Source organism: Macaca mulatta, chromosome 17 (genome assembly GCF_049350105.2).
Source record: "Macaca mulatta isolate MMU2019108-1 chromosome 17, T2T-MMU8v2.0, whole genome shotgun sequence".
In the NCBI taxonomy this organism is placed as follows: Eukaryota; Metazoa; Chordata; class Mammalia; order Primates; family Cercopithecidae; genus Macaca; species Macaca mulatta.
The window spans coordinates 5,191,512-5,206,915 of record NC_133422.1 but is presented as its reverse complement, the minus strand read 5'-3'; the positions used below and the strand labels follow the sequence as shown (position 1 = coordinate 5,206,915).

At 46.7% G+C, this 15,404-nt stretch overlaps 1 protein-coding gene across 2 annotated transcripts in view; it reads right to left on the bottom strand.

Moving 5' to 3' along the window:
• PARP4 (poly(ADP-ribose) polymerase family member 4) overlaps positions 1-10,185 on the bottom strand; it is a 98,247-nt gene extending 88,062 nt beyond the window's left edge. Inside the window, exon 1 of one of the 2 annotated variants that reach the window (XM_077974285.1) lies at positions 9,806-10,185. In XM_077974285.1, the coding sequence (XP_077830411.1) occupies positions 9,806-9,807 (2 nt within the window). In that variant the 5' untranslated portion in view covers positions 9,808-10,185. Of the gene's footprint in view, positions 1-3,278; positions 3,334-9,805 lie in introns of those variants that run through there. The other variant, XM_015120768.3, reaches the window with a different exon arrangement.
• Positions 10,186-15,404: the final 5,219 nt, after the last annotated feature.

Genomic DNA, 15,404 nt, shown 5'->3' with positions numbered 1-15,404 from the left:
TCACTATGAAGAAAAAATAAAAAGCACCTAATATGATGGGAATGCTCAAAACTAGACTGCGGTGATGGTACACAACTTGCTAAATTATTAAACATTATTGAATTGGGCCAGGCAATGTGGCTCATGCCTGTAAACCTAGCACTTCAGGAGACTAAGTGGAGCAGATCGCTTGAGACCAGGAGTTTGAGAGTAGCCTGGCCAACATGGCAAAACCTTCTCTCTACAAAAAGTACAAAACTTAGCTGTGCATGGTGGTACATGCCTATGGTCCCAGCTACTCAGGAGACTTAGGTGGGAGGATCACTTAAGCCTGGGAGGTCAAGGTTGCAGTGAGCTGTGATCACGCCACTGCACTCCAGCCTGGGTGACAGAGACCCTATCTCAAAAAAAAAAAAAAAAAAAATTATAAAAAAATTATTGAATTGTACAATTAAAATGAGTAAATTTAATGGTATGTAAATTGTACCCCAATACATTTTTAAATAGTACTTTTTGGATATATAATAGTTGTACATATCAATAAAGTTGTTTTTAAAAAAGCACCTGATCCCTCCATCCAGAAATAACCCCACTGTTGATTTTGTATTTTGAGCCAGTCTCGCTCTGTCACCCAGGCTGGAGTGCAGTGGCACGATCTCAGCTCACTGCAACCTCTGCCTCCCAGGTTCAAGTAATTCTTGTGCCTCAGCCTCCAAGTAGCTGGGACTACAGGCACGCGCCACCATGCCCACCTAATTGTTGTATTTTTAGTAGAGATGGGGGTTTCGCCACGTTGGCCAAGCTGGTCTCAAACTCCTGGCTCAAGTGATCCACCCACCTCTGCCTCCCAAAGTGCTAGGATTACAGTCATGAGCCGCCGCACCTGGCCCCCACTGTTGATATTTTAATATTTTTTCTGGTATTATTCTTTCTTGTATCATTGTATTTTCTAAATTATTAATATTCTATATTCAATGTTATAGCCAGTTGCTCTTATTTTACTTTTTAAATAGGACTTTCACCTTCACAGCTTATTTAGCTTTCGGTGATATTCTCCCTATGTCAGTAAATATTCTTTGAAGGTGTTTTTAGTGGTTACATAAGCTTTGCATTTATTTCATCCTTCCCCAAGTCATCAGATACTTGGTTACTTAAGTGTTCACTATTTGAAATACACTTTAATTAAAATGTTTGTACATATATTTTTTGGCCACATCTCTGTCATAGTTTCCCTAGAGTTGATGGCCAGAAGTGGAATTAGTGAATCAAGGAGTATAAACATTTTTTAGCCTTTTAAACATTGTGGTAAAACATGCAGAAGATAAAATTTACCATCTTAACCATTTTAAGTGTACAGTTCAGTGGCATTAAATACATACACACAGTTGTGAAATCAAAGTATAAACATTTTATTTTACTGGAGGCAGGGTGTGGCTGTGTATCCCTGGCTGGAGTGCAGTGGTGCAGTCACTGTCACAGCTCACTGCAACCTCAACCTCCCTTCCCAGCAATCCTTTCACCCCGGGCTCCTTAGTAGCTGGGACCCCAGGCCTGCACCACCATGCCCAGCTTATTTTTGGAGTCAGGTCTTACTATGTTGCCCAGGCTGGTCACAGAGTCCTGGGCTCAGGCGATCCTCCTGCCTCAGCCTCCCAGAGTGCTGGGGTTATAGGTGTGAGCTGTCATGCCCGGCCCAGAGTAAAAACATACTAAACATAAATCTGCAGTGTGCTCTTAGCACCTGTGGCTGCATGGAAGGTATGGAAAGGCACACTTTGGGTTTCGTGAAATCTCAAGTCAGGCCTTGACTTCTCTCTTTCCACAGATTCATCTCTAGTCTCTCTAAAAAGCCAGGCCTCTTCTGGGTTAACAGCTCCTAACCGACATGCGCCACCAGTTCTTCCTTGTTTCAAAATGTTCTCTAAACACAGAGTTAGTTCATGTTTTCATCAGCGCTGATTATGCAGACATGAGATGTGGCAGACACCGAGCTAGGGGCTGGTTATTCTCTAAGGCAAATCTGCAGTCACTCCAGCCTGTCCCTCTTCCCAGCTTCTTAAATATAGCATTCACAGAGTGTCTTCCGTCCAAAGACAGCAGGGCAAAGCCCCGGTTCCTAAGAAACCCTCAGCACGCCTGCTCACAAACTCCTGGCTGCTCTATCCACAAACCATTGGTGTAGGTGGAATCAAGGGGCTTCCTGCTTCACAGGTCTTTGTCTTTAGCACTGGCAAAACCGCAAGGAGTCCCTTTCTGGGTAGCCTTGATTCTAGAGCTTCCGCCTTCCAAAGTGTGTGAGTCACCGCACGCTAAGATCACTTTTGATATACAGTGGGCATTCAATAAAAGCTTGCTTACTAAAAACTCTCACACGCATCCATTAAAGCCCAGGATTACAGAAAAGCCTTCTGACACTTTTCGCATTTTGGACCCAAATGGCATCAGTAATGCACCTTCCTAATGGGATTATTAAACCCTTAAACAACAAACGTACTACTTTTATTTCCACTCCTATGACTTACAGTAGCTCTACGCACACAGGACCTAATGTTTACTCAACAAATGATCAAGTCAGATGTAATGAAATAATCTGCAACACGCACATACTCAGAGCGAATTTCCCCTTTATCAAAGCACTATGCTTGGACATTGTCATATAATTGTTGTCATGCAGCAGTCCAGAATCGAAAGTGCTTGGGCTTGAATATTTAGCAGCGCCTTGGTTTTCTAGAAGCTGAGATCTACCAACTCGACCCCTGGGTGAATCATTTGGCCCTCCCACCAATTACTTGACTGAGTTAGAGGTTTTCAACTTTGGACCTCAACAAACACATTGTTTCTACCACGGTGTTCCCAATACGGGGTCAGATGGGACTTCCTGATTACTCACCAAACCCCCTTACTTTTGCACAATTTGAAACCTAACTTTAGGAAAGAAGGCCATTTGGCATAAAGGAAACAAGAAACACCACATTCTACTGCGAACCACACCGCCCGGGGTCCGGAGACTTGGTGTGAGTGCCGGCTCCGGTGGGCGCCCCCCACCGCACCCAGTTTCTCGTCACCCGGGCTGCGCTGCGGGGCTGAGCGGAACGACCGCAACATCCCTCCCGAGCGCGCTGGCTGCACTAGCTCGTCCGCCCCGGGCCTCACAGCGCCATCAGGCCCCCAGCGCCGACGCCGCGCAGGACAAGGGCGCAGCCACTGGCGGAGAAGGCGCCGCGCAGAGCACACGGGCCACTTCCTGGCCAGGACTGCAGGGACCTTGGGCAGCCCCCGACCCCGCCGCGCCCACGCACCTGCCAGAGGATCCCGCCGGCTCCCGGCGCTCCGATTCCGCTCCTGGCACTCTGTGCTTCCGGATTCTAGGCTCTCCCTGCCCCGGGGCTGGGCGGGCGCCACTGCGCCGGAACCCCGCCCCGCATCAGGCCAGCGCAGCGTCCCACGCAGGGACAGTCACCAGAACGCGCCTGGAATCGGGTCCGCCCGGTGGGGAGCGGGACCCGGCCTCTGGCGGGGTTTCTCTTCCAAAATCAGCCGGAGGGTTCAGGGCTTTGTTTCAGTTTCCTATTTCAGGAGGGATTTGGCCAATGAGGATTAATACAGAGCTCGGCTTTGGGAGAGGTGGGTGGATGGTGCTGTCCTTTAACTGAGAAATGGAAGGGATTCACAAGGGTAGGAAAGAAAAAAATTTCGGGAAAGTTTGGGCAAACAGGAGAATAAGATAATACATTTAGTTTAAGCCTTCCTGAGTTTGAAATTCGTGATAGTGTTTGTAAGCAGTTGGAAATATATTTATCCGCCATTCAAGAGAGGCGGGGGCTGGAGATACAGATCTGAGATTCACTGAAATGGGAATAAAGCAATGCGGAAGATTCAGATTTTTAGGATACTGAATAAAATGAGAATAGAAAGGATAGCGTAGAGAATAGAGTGGAAAGGGTATGGCGTTGAATCCTGACTCCACAATTTATTACGGAGGGGCTTGGGGACAAGGTAATTTACCAAGTTTCATCATTACAACCTACTCTATAGGGTTGTCCAAGAAACCAGAGATTCTAGGGGAGGAGAGAGACTGATTCCTAGAGTTACCACATCATAATGTTCACAATGTCCAATCTTCAACAAAAAACTATGAGGCATGCAAAAAAATAAAGTTAAAAAATGGCCAAAGGAAAAAAGAAATGAACAGAAATTGTCCCTGAGCCAAGGAAGCACAGACATAGGAATTATTAGACAAATACTTTAAACTGTCTTAAACATTGACAAAAAGTGAAGGGAAACATAGAAAAATAACTGAAAGAACCAGGAGAACAAGGTCTCAATAAATAGAGAATATGCAATAGAAGACATGCAAATGGTCAACAAACATGAAAAAAAGCTCAACATCACTAATCATCAGAGAAGTGAAAAAACTACAATGAGATCCCATCTTACACCTGTCAGAATGGTTATTATTAAAAAGTCAAGGAACAACAGATGCTGGCAAGGCTGTACTGAAAAGGAAATGCTTATACACTATCAGTGGGAATGTAAATTAGTTGAACCACTGTGGAAAGCAGTTTGGAGATTTCTCGAAGTGCTGAAAACAGAACTGCCATTCGACCCAGCTATCCCATTACTGGGTACACATCCAAAAGAAAACTCATTCTGCCAAAAAGACACATGCACTAGTATGTTCATCACAGCACTATTCACAATACCAAAGACACGGAATCAACTCAGGTGCCCATCGACAATGGACTGGATAAAGAAAATGTGGTACATATGCACCATGGGATACTATGAAGTCATAAAAAGAATGAAATCATGTCTTTTGCAGCAACATGGACGCAACTGGAGGCCACTATCCTAAGTGAATTAATAAAGGAACAGAAAAACCAAATACCGCATGTTCAAATTTGTAAATGGGAGCTAAACACTGGGTACCCATGGATATAAGGATGGCAACAATAGACACTGCGGACTACTAGATGAGGAGGGAGGGAAAGGGGCAAGGGTTGAAAAAACTATTGGGTACAATGCTCAGTATCTGGGTGAGGGGCTCAATCATACCCCAAACCTCAGCACCACAAATTATACCTAAGTAACAAACCTGCACATGCACCCTCTGAATCTAAAATAAAAGTTGAAATTATTTTAAAGATAAAGATTAATAAAGAGATAGAAATTATAAAAGGAACCAAACAGAAATTTTGGAACTGAAAAGAACCAACAAAATTGTATAGTTAAAAAGTACAATAGGATGAGGCATGGTGGCTCATGCCTGTAAACCTACCATCTTGGGAGACCAAGGCAGGAGGAGCACTTGAGGCTTAGCGTTTGCCTTGGCAACATAGCAAGACCCCATCTCTACAAAAAAATTAAATTAACTGGGCATGGTGGCACATGCCTGTGACCCTAGCTACCCAGGAGGCTAAGGCAGGAGGATCACTTGAGGCCAGGAGTCCATGGCTGCAGTGAGCTATGATCACACTCGTGCACTCCAGCCTGGGTGACAGAGCAACACCTTGTCTCTTAAAAAAAAAAAAAGAAAAGTTTAAAAAGTACAATAACTTAAATGAAAAATTCACAAGTGATGCACAACAGATTTGAGCAGGTGAAAGAAAGAATGAGCAAACTTGAAAACAATGGAAATTGGCCGGGCGCGGTGGCTCAAGCCTGTAATCCCAGCACTTTGGGAGGCCGAGACGGGTGGATCACGAGGTCAGAAGATCGAGACCATCCTGGATAACACGGTGAAACCCCGTCTCTACTAAGAAATACAAAAAATTAGCCGGGCGAGGTGGCGGGCGCCTGTAGTCCCAGCTACTCGGGAGGCTGAGGCCGGAGAATGGCGTGAACCTGGGAGGCGGAGCTTGCAGTGAGCTGAGATCCGGCCACTGCACTCCAGCCTGGGCTACAGAGGGAGACTCCGTCTCAAAAAAAAAAAAAAAAAAAAGAAAACAATGGAAATTATTAAGTCTAAGGAGTAGAAAGTAAAAGAATGAAGAACAAAGTCCAAAAGAGTTATAGACACCATCAAGTGTACCAGCACATGGATAATGGGAGTCCCAGAAATAAGAGGGTAAAAAGAACGCAGAGTGTTTGCAGAGTGTTCAGAGTGACTGAATAAACAGTGGCCCCAAAGTCCCAATTTGATAAAAGACATAATGTAACATTTCCAATAAGCTCAATGAACTTTAAGTATGATATACTCAAGGAGTTCACAATAGCATTATATTAATATTCAAACTGTTGAAAGCCAAAGACAGAGAAGCTTAAAAGCAGCTAGACAGAAATGATCACTACATACAAAGGACCTTCTGTAAGATTAACAGCCAATTTATTACCACGGAAGCCAGAAGGCAGTGGGATGATATAAAGTGCTGAAAGAAAACAAGATAACTGGCAACCATGAATTCTATATCTGTCAAAACTATCCTGCAGAAATGATGGAGATGCCAGGCACAGTGACTCATGCCTGTAATCCCAGCATTTTGGAAGGCTGAGGCAGGTGGATTGCTTGAGCTCAGGAGTTCAACAACAGCCTGGGCAACATGGCAAAACCCCATCTCTACAAAAAAAAAAAAAAAACAAAAATTAGCTGGGTGTGGTGGCACACACCTGTGGTCCCAGCTTCCTGGGAGGCTGAGGCAGGAGGAACACTTGAGCCCTGGAAGTTGAGGCTACAGTGAGTTGTGATTGTGCCACTGCCCTCCAGCCTGGGTGATAGAGTCATCACATCTTAAAAAAAAAGTGTAATAAAAACCTATAGAACGCTTGAAAAACCATCAAACTACTATGTAATTATTGCTGTTTTTAAAGAAACCAAAAATGCAAGTGTGAAAACTATTATGGTATTACTCCGCTGTTATCACATCAAAGATTCAAGCTAGAAATCCTTTACTATCTATTCAACATCATTGGTCAGGCATTCTAGAATGTAGAAGATGTGATAATCTCTTTGTTGTATAGACCCATTAGGTTTCCAGGATCTTTTGTTGTAAGTTCAATGCACCAGCAATAGATTTACCTACATCAAAATGCCAAGATTTTTTTTTAAAGTCTCTTTGCACCCAACATTGTTGTTAGAAACTTCTTTACTGGCCAGGGGTGGTGGCTCATGCCTGTAATCCCAGCACTTTGGGAGGCCGAGGTGGGCAGATCACACAAGGTCAGGAATTCAAGACCAGCCTGACCAACATGGAGAAACCCTATCTCTACTAAAAATACAAAATTAGCTGGGCATGGTGGTGGGCGCCTGTAGTCCCAGCTACTCGGGAGGCTCAGGCAGGAGAATCACTTGAACTCGGGAAGTAAAGTTTGCAATGAGCTGAGATCGCACCACTGGACTCCAGCCTGGGCAACAAGAGCGAAACTCCGTCTCAAAAATAAGAAACTTCTTTACTGAAGTCATTCTAGAAATCTGTTTCTGGCCTTGGTGAAGAATTCCTTCACTCTTCCTGCAGGTGAAGCAGGGTGTAGGTTTTCTTGGGTTTGCCTAGAAGCCAGACACATGCATCTCCCCAACCTGCTGGAGTTCCCCTTTCTAGCCCGGATCACCTGGGCTTGGGGATCTGCCGGGGCTGTCCTGCAGACTCTGGCTGAGCAACAGCTGAAAGGAGTACTCAGGTATGCAGTGTTTAAGAGCAGCTAGGGGACCGCTGGGCACTAGTGGCCAAAGAGTGCGTGGTCTCAAACAGCTGGTGCTGCTTGTTTTTATTCAGTACAGACATCATGCTGAAAGCCTGGAGGAAACACGATCTGCAGGTAATTAACATTGTTCCCCCTTCAGGGAAGGGTCACCTGCGTGAATGATCAACAGTCAGCTCCTGGTCAACATAAGTAAACAAACCTGTGGTTATTATTCAGTTTAAACTTCTGAGGTCTTACTGACTGGGATGTTAGTACATATCCAAGATATTTCCAAGGAGAGGACAGCTGTACCTTTTCAAGTGCTATGATTAAGCCTCTTAACTGTGTATTCTTTTTGACAGAGGCATATAAATTCAAAAGTATTGGCTCTGTCGGGGCTGCCAGTAAGCTGTCATCCACATAATGGATGATCTTGCAGTTAGGAAATTCTTTTCTACTGGGGAGCAAAGCCTGATTTACATGATACTGACACATGGTAGGACTGTTCAGTATTCCTTGAGGAAGTACTTTCCAGTGAAATTGGGGAGCTGGCCTTTCATTTTTGATAGCTGGTATTGTAAACGTAAATTTTTATCTGTCCTGTTTTGCGAGAATAGCATAAAAGCAGTCTTTTAAGTCAATAATGACTACAGGCCAAACTCGAGGAATCACTGCGGGGAAGGGCGCCCCTGTTGAAGGGGCCCCACAGGTTGCAAATTAGCATTGATAGCATGTAAGTCATGCAAAAGTCTCCCTTTACCAGACTTTTTGGGAATGACGAAAATGGGTGAATTCCAAGGGCTGTTTGCTGGTTCTATATGGTCAGCTTTTAATTGTTCCTCAATTAATACATGGGTTTGTTGTAATTTCTCTCCCTTTGAAAGGTCACGGTTCTACCTGAATAGGATCTTGAGACAGTCATGTGAGGGGTAGGGCAGGAATTACAACAGTGGCCACTATTAGAGAGGGCTCTGCATAGTGACCCCCACCCCCCCCCCTCCGATTGGGCTAATAGCCATTCCCAAAGATGAACAGGGATGGGCATGATTAGAGGTTGTATAGTTGCTTTTCTTCCCTCCAAATTGCGACATGTTAGAGAGCGTGCACTCTGCTTGGCTAGGTGCACTTCTCCAGCGCCAACAATTTTGTTTCTGAGTGACCCATGTGTTTTGCCCAGCCAATTGATTCTGGTTGGCTTGTCGTTCACAAAACTCATCATATTCTGCCCTCCAGAGGAGGTACTGACTGGCCTCTGTAGTTGTTTGAGCGAGCACTGACCAGACCCATGGGGTCATATGGACGTTGTCTGCTATGGCCTCAATTAACCCTTTGTAAATAGGCTAGCAGCTGTTTCCTCTAATGGTTTTTCTTATCTCTTTATAGGTGTTGAAAGTGATGGGCTCGCCGGGCACGGTGGCTCAAGCCTGTAATCCCAGCACTTTGGGAGGCCGAGACGGGTGGATCACGAGGTCAGGAGATCGAGACCATCCTGGCGAACACCGTGAAACCCCGTCTCTACTAAAAAATACAAAAAACTAGCCGGGCGAGGTGGCGGGTGCCTGTAGTCCCAGCTACTCGGGAGGCTGAGGCAGGAGAATGGCGTAAACCTGGGAGGCGGAGCTTGCAGTGAGCTGAGATCCGGCCACTGCACTCCAGCCTGGGCGACAGAGCGAGACTCCGTCTCAAAAAAAAAAAAAAAAAGAAAGTGATGGGCTCATATACCTGATTGCCTTGTGGATCTTGCATCACAAGGCAGGCCAAGAGCTCCCCTTCTAATGCCGCTTGCCTAAGACAGGGTCCCATAACTGCCGTGTATCCCTTGTCTTTTATTCCAATGTATTGGGGGAGGGCGCTCAGGGAACCTCTGTCTCCTCCGTGGCACCTTTACCCAGTGCCAGTGGGGCTGAGGGAGGAGGAGGTGGGAAGGTAGGTGATGGTTCCTCTTCCCTTTCCTTTTTAGGCTCTTCTGTGTAGAGTGGGGCCAGAGCAGCCCTGACTAAGGCCCATAACGTTACAGATGTTACTGGGACCCGTTGCCCTTGTGCGTGATGTCGTTTAAGATTTCCCCCCACTTGCTCCCAGAGCTCTTGGTCTAACATGCCTTCTTCCAGGAACCATGGGTTATTGCAAACAAGTTTGTATTAGGCCCCTTAATTGAGCCTCCAAGACCGAGGCTCCGCTAGCTTTAAGCAGCTGTTTCAATACTTACATTTAGTGTTGCTGTTGAGCTGATAACTGTTGTCGCAAGATGAAAGCCTAGGTTGAAAATTCCCTCAAACTTGGAAATCCTGAGCAGGCACCAATTACCGCGCTATCTCTTCACCGTCGGGATCCGTGGCAGCATTCCTCACACAGGGCACCGGCTACCGGGTCTGTCCCACAGACCCTGGCCGAGCGATGGATGAAACGAGTCCTCAGACGCAGGTATGCAGTATAACAGCAGCTAGGGGACTGCTCCGCACTAGTGGCCAGAGAGCGACCAGGGGAACAGCTGGAGCTGCTTGCTTTTATTCAGTACAGATATAATGCTGAAAGCCTGGAGCAAACACAATCTGCAGGCAATTAACGTTATTGTTCCCCTGGATGATCAAAGGTCAGCTGCTGGTCAATGTAAGTAAACAAGCCTGTTTAGGATAAATTCCCCCGTGCTTCCTGGTACCTACTCCTTGCCTCTGCCTCAGGGTGGGAGAACAGCTGCCTTCAGCTTATTCTCCAAACCTATGCAGTGCCTTCCGACTTCTCAGAAGGCCTGCTCCTTTCCCTATAGTTTCTCCCACCACTCTGACCAATCTCCTACAGGGATCATCCCTTGGCGAGGCTAGCCCTGATGTCCTCTGTCACGCGTGTCCGTGTGAAGAGACCACCAAACAGGTTTTGTGTGAGCAACATGGCTGTTTATTTCACCTGGGTGCAGGCGGGCTGAGTCCAAAAAGAGTCAGAGATGGGAGATAAGGGTGGGGCCGTTTTATAGGATTTGGGTAGGTAAAGGAAAATTACAGTCAAGGGGGGTTGTTCTCTGGCAGGCAGGAGTGGGGGGTCACAAGGTGCTCAGTGGGGGAGCTTTTTGAGCCAGGATGAGCCAGGAAAAGGAATTTCACAAGATAATATCGCGTAAGGCAAGGACCAGCCATTTTCACTTCTTTTGTGGTGGAATGTCATCGGTTAAGGCGGGGCAGGGCATTTGCACTTCTCTTGTGATTCTTCAGTTACTTCAGGCCATTTGGGCATACACGTGCAAGTCACAGGGGATGCGATGGCTGGGCTTGGGCTCAGAGGCCTGACATTCCTGCCTTATGTTAATAAGAAAAATAAAACAAAATAGTGTGAAGTGTTGGGGGGCGAACATTTTTTGGGGGGTAGTATGGAGAAAGAATGGGCGATGTTTCTCAGGGCTGCTTCAAGCGGGATTGGGGTGGCGTAGGAACCTAGAGTGGGAGAGATTAAGCTGAAGGAAGATTTTGTGGTAAGGGATGATACTGTGGGGTCGTTAGAAGAAACATTTGTATTGGTGATGGCCTGGGTACGGTTTTATATGAATTGAAAAACTAAATGGAAGACACAAGGTAAGAGAAGGAGAAAAAACTGGTATTGAAGGAATTGGGAGGACCTAGGACATCTAATTAGAGAGTGCCCAAGGACTAGGAGATACCAGCTGTGATGGCTTGGAGAAACAGTGTAAACACGAGCAGGGCATTTATGAGTAGTTGAGAATGTGGTGAATAGGAGTATGACTAGACAGAAGACAGTAGGGATGAAAGTTTTTTGGGGTGCAGTCCAAGTTGGTCTGGTGTCTGGAATGAGACTGGGACTTAATAAAAAGGAGTGTCCACACAGGAGCTCAAATGGGCTGTAACCTGTAGCATTCCGAGGACAGGCCTGAATTCTGAGAAGGGAAAGTGGTAAAAGTATTGTCTAGTCCTTTTTAAGCTGGTGACTGAGCTTGGTGAGGTGTGTTTTTAAAGGACCATTAGTCTGTTCTGCCTTTCCTGAAGACTGAGCACGGTAAAAGATATAAAGGTTTCACTGAATACCAAGAGCCTGAGAAACCGCTTGGGTGATTTGACTAGTAAAGGCTGGTCGGTTATCAGACCGTATAGAGGTGTGAAGGCCAAACTGAGGAATTATGTCTGAAATGACCGCGGTGGCCTTCTCAGACCCTGTGGGAAAGGCCTCTACCCATCCAGTGAAAGTGTCTACCCAGACTAAGAGATATTTGTTTTCTGAGTTGGGGCATGTGAGTAAAGTCAATTTGCCAGTCCTGGGCAGGGGCAAATCCTCGAGCTTGATGTGCAGGGAAGGGAGGGGGCCTGCACAGTCCCTGAGGGGCAGTAGAACAGCAGATGGAACACTGAGAAGGGATCTCCTTGAGGATAGATTTCCATGATGGAAAGGACATGAGAGGTTCTAAGAGACGGGCTAGCGGCTTGTAACTTACATGGAAGAGGTTATGAAATGACCACAGAATAGAATGGGCCTGTGAGGCTGGAAGGAGATATTTTCCTTGGTCAAAGAACCATTTGCCTTGTGTGGGAAGAGATTGATAGGTGGAAGTTTCAGCAGGGGAGGAGGTGGGAGTGGCCGATGTGAAGGAGGAAAACTGCCGTGAGGGATAGAAGTTTGAATGCTAGCTGCTTTTTTCGCTAATTTATCAGCATAAGCATTGTCCTGAGCCATGGGATCTGATGCCTTTTGATGGCTGCTTTTTTAGCTAATTTATCAGCATAAGCATTGTCCTGAGCGATGGTTGGGGGAAGAAAATACATTTTGTAAGTTATGAGAACTGTAGAGAGTTGAGCATAGTTTGTGATTTTTAGGGCCTCTAACAGTATTAAAGCGGTGGCAGCCGCTGCGCGCAGACATGAGGGCTAGGCTGAAACAGTAAAGTTAAGTTGTTCGGACAGAAAGGCTACGTGACGCGGTCCCGGCTCTTGTGTAAGAATTCTGTCTGCACTAACCATGCCTAGAAAGGAAAGGAGTTGTTTTGTAGAAGGGATTGGGGTTTGGGAGATTAGCCGGACACGATCAGCAGGAAGAGCACACGTGTTTTTATGATAATTATGCCGAGATACGTAACAGATGAGGAAGAAATTTGGGCCTGACTGAACGTGGGCTGTCCGTGAGGCCTTGCAGCAGTACAGCCCAGGTAATTTGCTGAACCTGATGGGTGTCAGGGTCAGTCCAAGTGAAAGCGAAGAGAGGCTGGGATGAAGGGTGTAAAGGAATAGTAAAGAAAGTATGTTTGAGATCCAGAACAGAATACTGGGTTGTGGAGGGAGGTATTGAGGATAGAGTATGTGGGTTTGGCACCACGGGGTGGGTAAGTAAGGCAATTTGGTTGATAAGGTGTGGATCTTGTAAGGCTGTAAGGCTTGTCTGGTTTTGGGACAGGTAAAATGGGGGAATTCTAAGGGGAGTTTACAGGCTTTAAAAGGCCATGCTGTAGCAAGCAGGTGATAACAGGCTTTAATCCTTTTAAAGCGTGCTGCGGGATGGGATATTGGTGTTGAGTGGGGTAAGGGTGATTGGGTTTAATGAGATGGTAAGGGGTGCACGATCAGTCACCAAGGAGAGAGTAGAGGTATCCTATGCTTGTGGGTTAAGGTGGGGGAGTACAAGAGGAGGATGTGAAGGAGGCTTTGAACTGGGGGAAAAGGTGGCAATGAGGTGTGGCTGTAGCCTAGGAATAGTCAGGGAAGCAGATAATTTAGTTAAAATGTCTCGACCTAATAAGGGAGCTGGGCAGGTGGGGATAACTAAAAAGGAGTGCATAAAAGAATGTTGTCCAAGTTGGCACCAGAGTTGGGGAGTTTTAAGAAGTTTAGAAGCCTGACCATCAATACCCACAACAGTTATGGAGGCAAGGGAAACGGGCCCTTGAGAAGAAGGTAATGTGGATTGGGTAGCCTCCGTATTGATTAAGAAGGGTAAGGACTTAAGAGTTACTCAAAGCATCTGTGATGATCCAGGAGGCTTCCAAGGCGATGGGGCAGCGTCAGTCTTCAGCTGCTAAGCCGAGAAGATCTGGGAAGGAGTCAGTCAGAGAGCCTTGGGCCAGAGCTCCAGGGCTCTGAGAGTGGCTGCTGGGCGAGTTGGACAGTCCGATTTCCAGTGGGGTCCCGCTCAGATGGGACACGCTCAGATGGGACACGCTCAGATGGGACACGCTCAGATGGGACACGGCTTAGGAGGAATCCCAGGCTGCGGGCATTCCTTGGCCCAGAGGTCAGCTTTCCGGCACTTGTAGCAAGCTCCTGTGGGAGGAGGTTCTGGAGGAACCCGTGGCAGCTGCGGTTCAGGCATTCGGAATTGTGTGCTGGAGATGTGGCTGGGGCTTGTCTCACAGTGGAGGCAAGGAATTGCAACTCAGAGATAACCTGCTACTTGGCTGCCTCTACTCTATTATTGTACACCTTGAAGGTAAGGTTCATTATGTCCTGTTGTGGGTTTTGAGGGCTGGAATTTAATTTGGGGGGTTTATTTAATGTCGGGAGCAGATTGGGTAATAAAATAAAATGCATATTGAGAATAAGACGGCCTTCTGACCTTTCAGGGTCTAGGGCTGAAAAGCATCTCAGGGTTGCTGCTAAACAGGTCACGAACTGGGCTAAGTTTTTCATATTTGATGAAAAAGAGCCTCAACACTAACTGATGTGGGAGAGGTCGGATAAAGAAAAAGTAACATTAACCTTGACTAGGCCTTTAGCTCTAGCCACTTTTTAAGAGGAAATTTCTGGGCGGGTGGGGGAGGGCTAGTCGAGGAATGAAACTGTAAGCCAGACCAGGTGTGAGGCGGGGAGGTGGTAGGAGGATTATAGAGTGGGGGAGCAGAGACAGGAAAAATGGCGAGGAGGACAGAGGTCAGAGGGGTCTGTAGAAAAGGAGGACTGGAAAGACTCAGCGACGCTTGGCGTTGGGACTGAGGGGACAGGCGGGAGGGAAAGAAGGAAGATTTGGGACGAGTTGCATTGGGAACAGAGACTAGGGAGGGACCGATGTGTAAAAGAATGCCTGGACGTCAGGCACCTCAGACCAGTGGCCCATTTTACGACAATTATTTAGATCTTATAGGATGGAAAAATTGAAAGTGCCGTTTTCTGGCTGTTTGGAACTACTGTCGAGTTTGTATTGGGGTCAAGCGGCATTGTAGAAGAAAATAAGGCATTTAGGTTTTCGATCAGGTGTGAGTTGAAGAGGTTTTAAGTTCTTGAGAACACAGGCTACGGAGAAGAAGGAGGAATGGAGGGTGGAAGGTTGCCCATCGTGAATGAAGGAGGGAAGCCCAGAGAAGAGAGAGTAAAGACACAGAAAGAGTTTGTGGGTTTTTGCCCTCCAGAAAAGCAAGAAAGGGGTCGGGGAGCAGAAATAAGGTATTGGGGCACAAAAATAGGAGGTTGGGTCACAAAAATAAGGTCAGGGAGCAAAAATAAGAGGTTGGGTCGCAAAAATAAGAGGTCGGCGTTCTTGCCCCTCCCCCAGAAAAGCGGGACTTGCCACTTAGGGTGAAGGACCAAGGCAGGCGTCCCCGCAGTGTGGTCAGACACCCCTGAAACGTGGGTGAGTAATCAGAGGCGTCCCTGCAATGATTAAACACCAAGGGAAGGCTGCCTTCCCCAGTCCGTGACCGGCGCCGGCGTTTTGGGTTCCACGGATAAAACCTGTCTCCTTTGTCTCTACCAGAAAATGAAAGGAATTGAAATTAAGAGAAGGGAGAGCTTGAAGGGTGGCGCCAAGACTGAAAGGAGAAAGAGGTCGAGGGATAGTGAGAGAGGTTGGAGAAGAGAGTAAAGAGGCCTCTTACCCCATTTAAA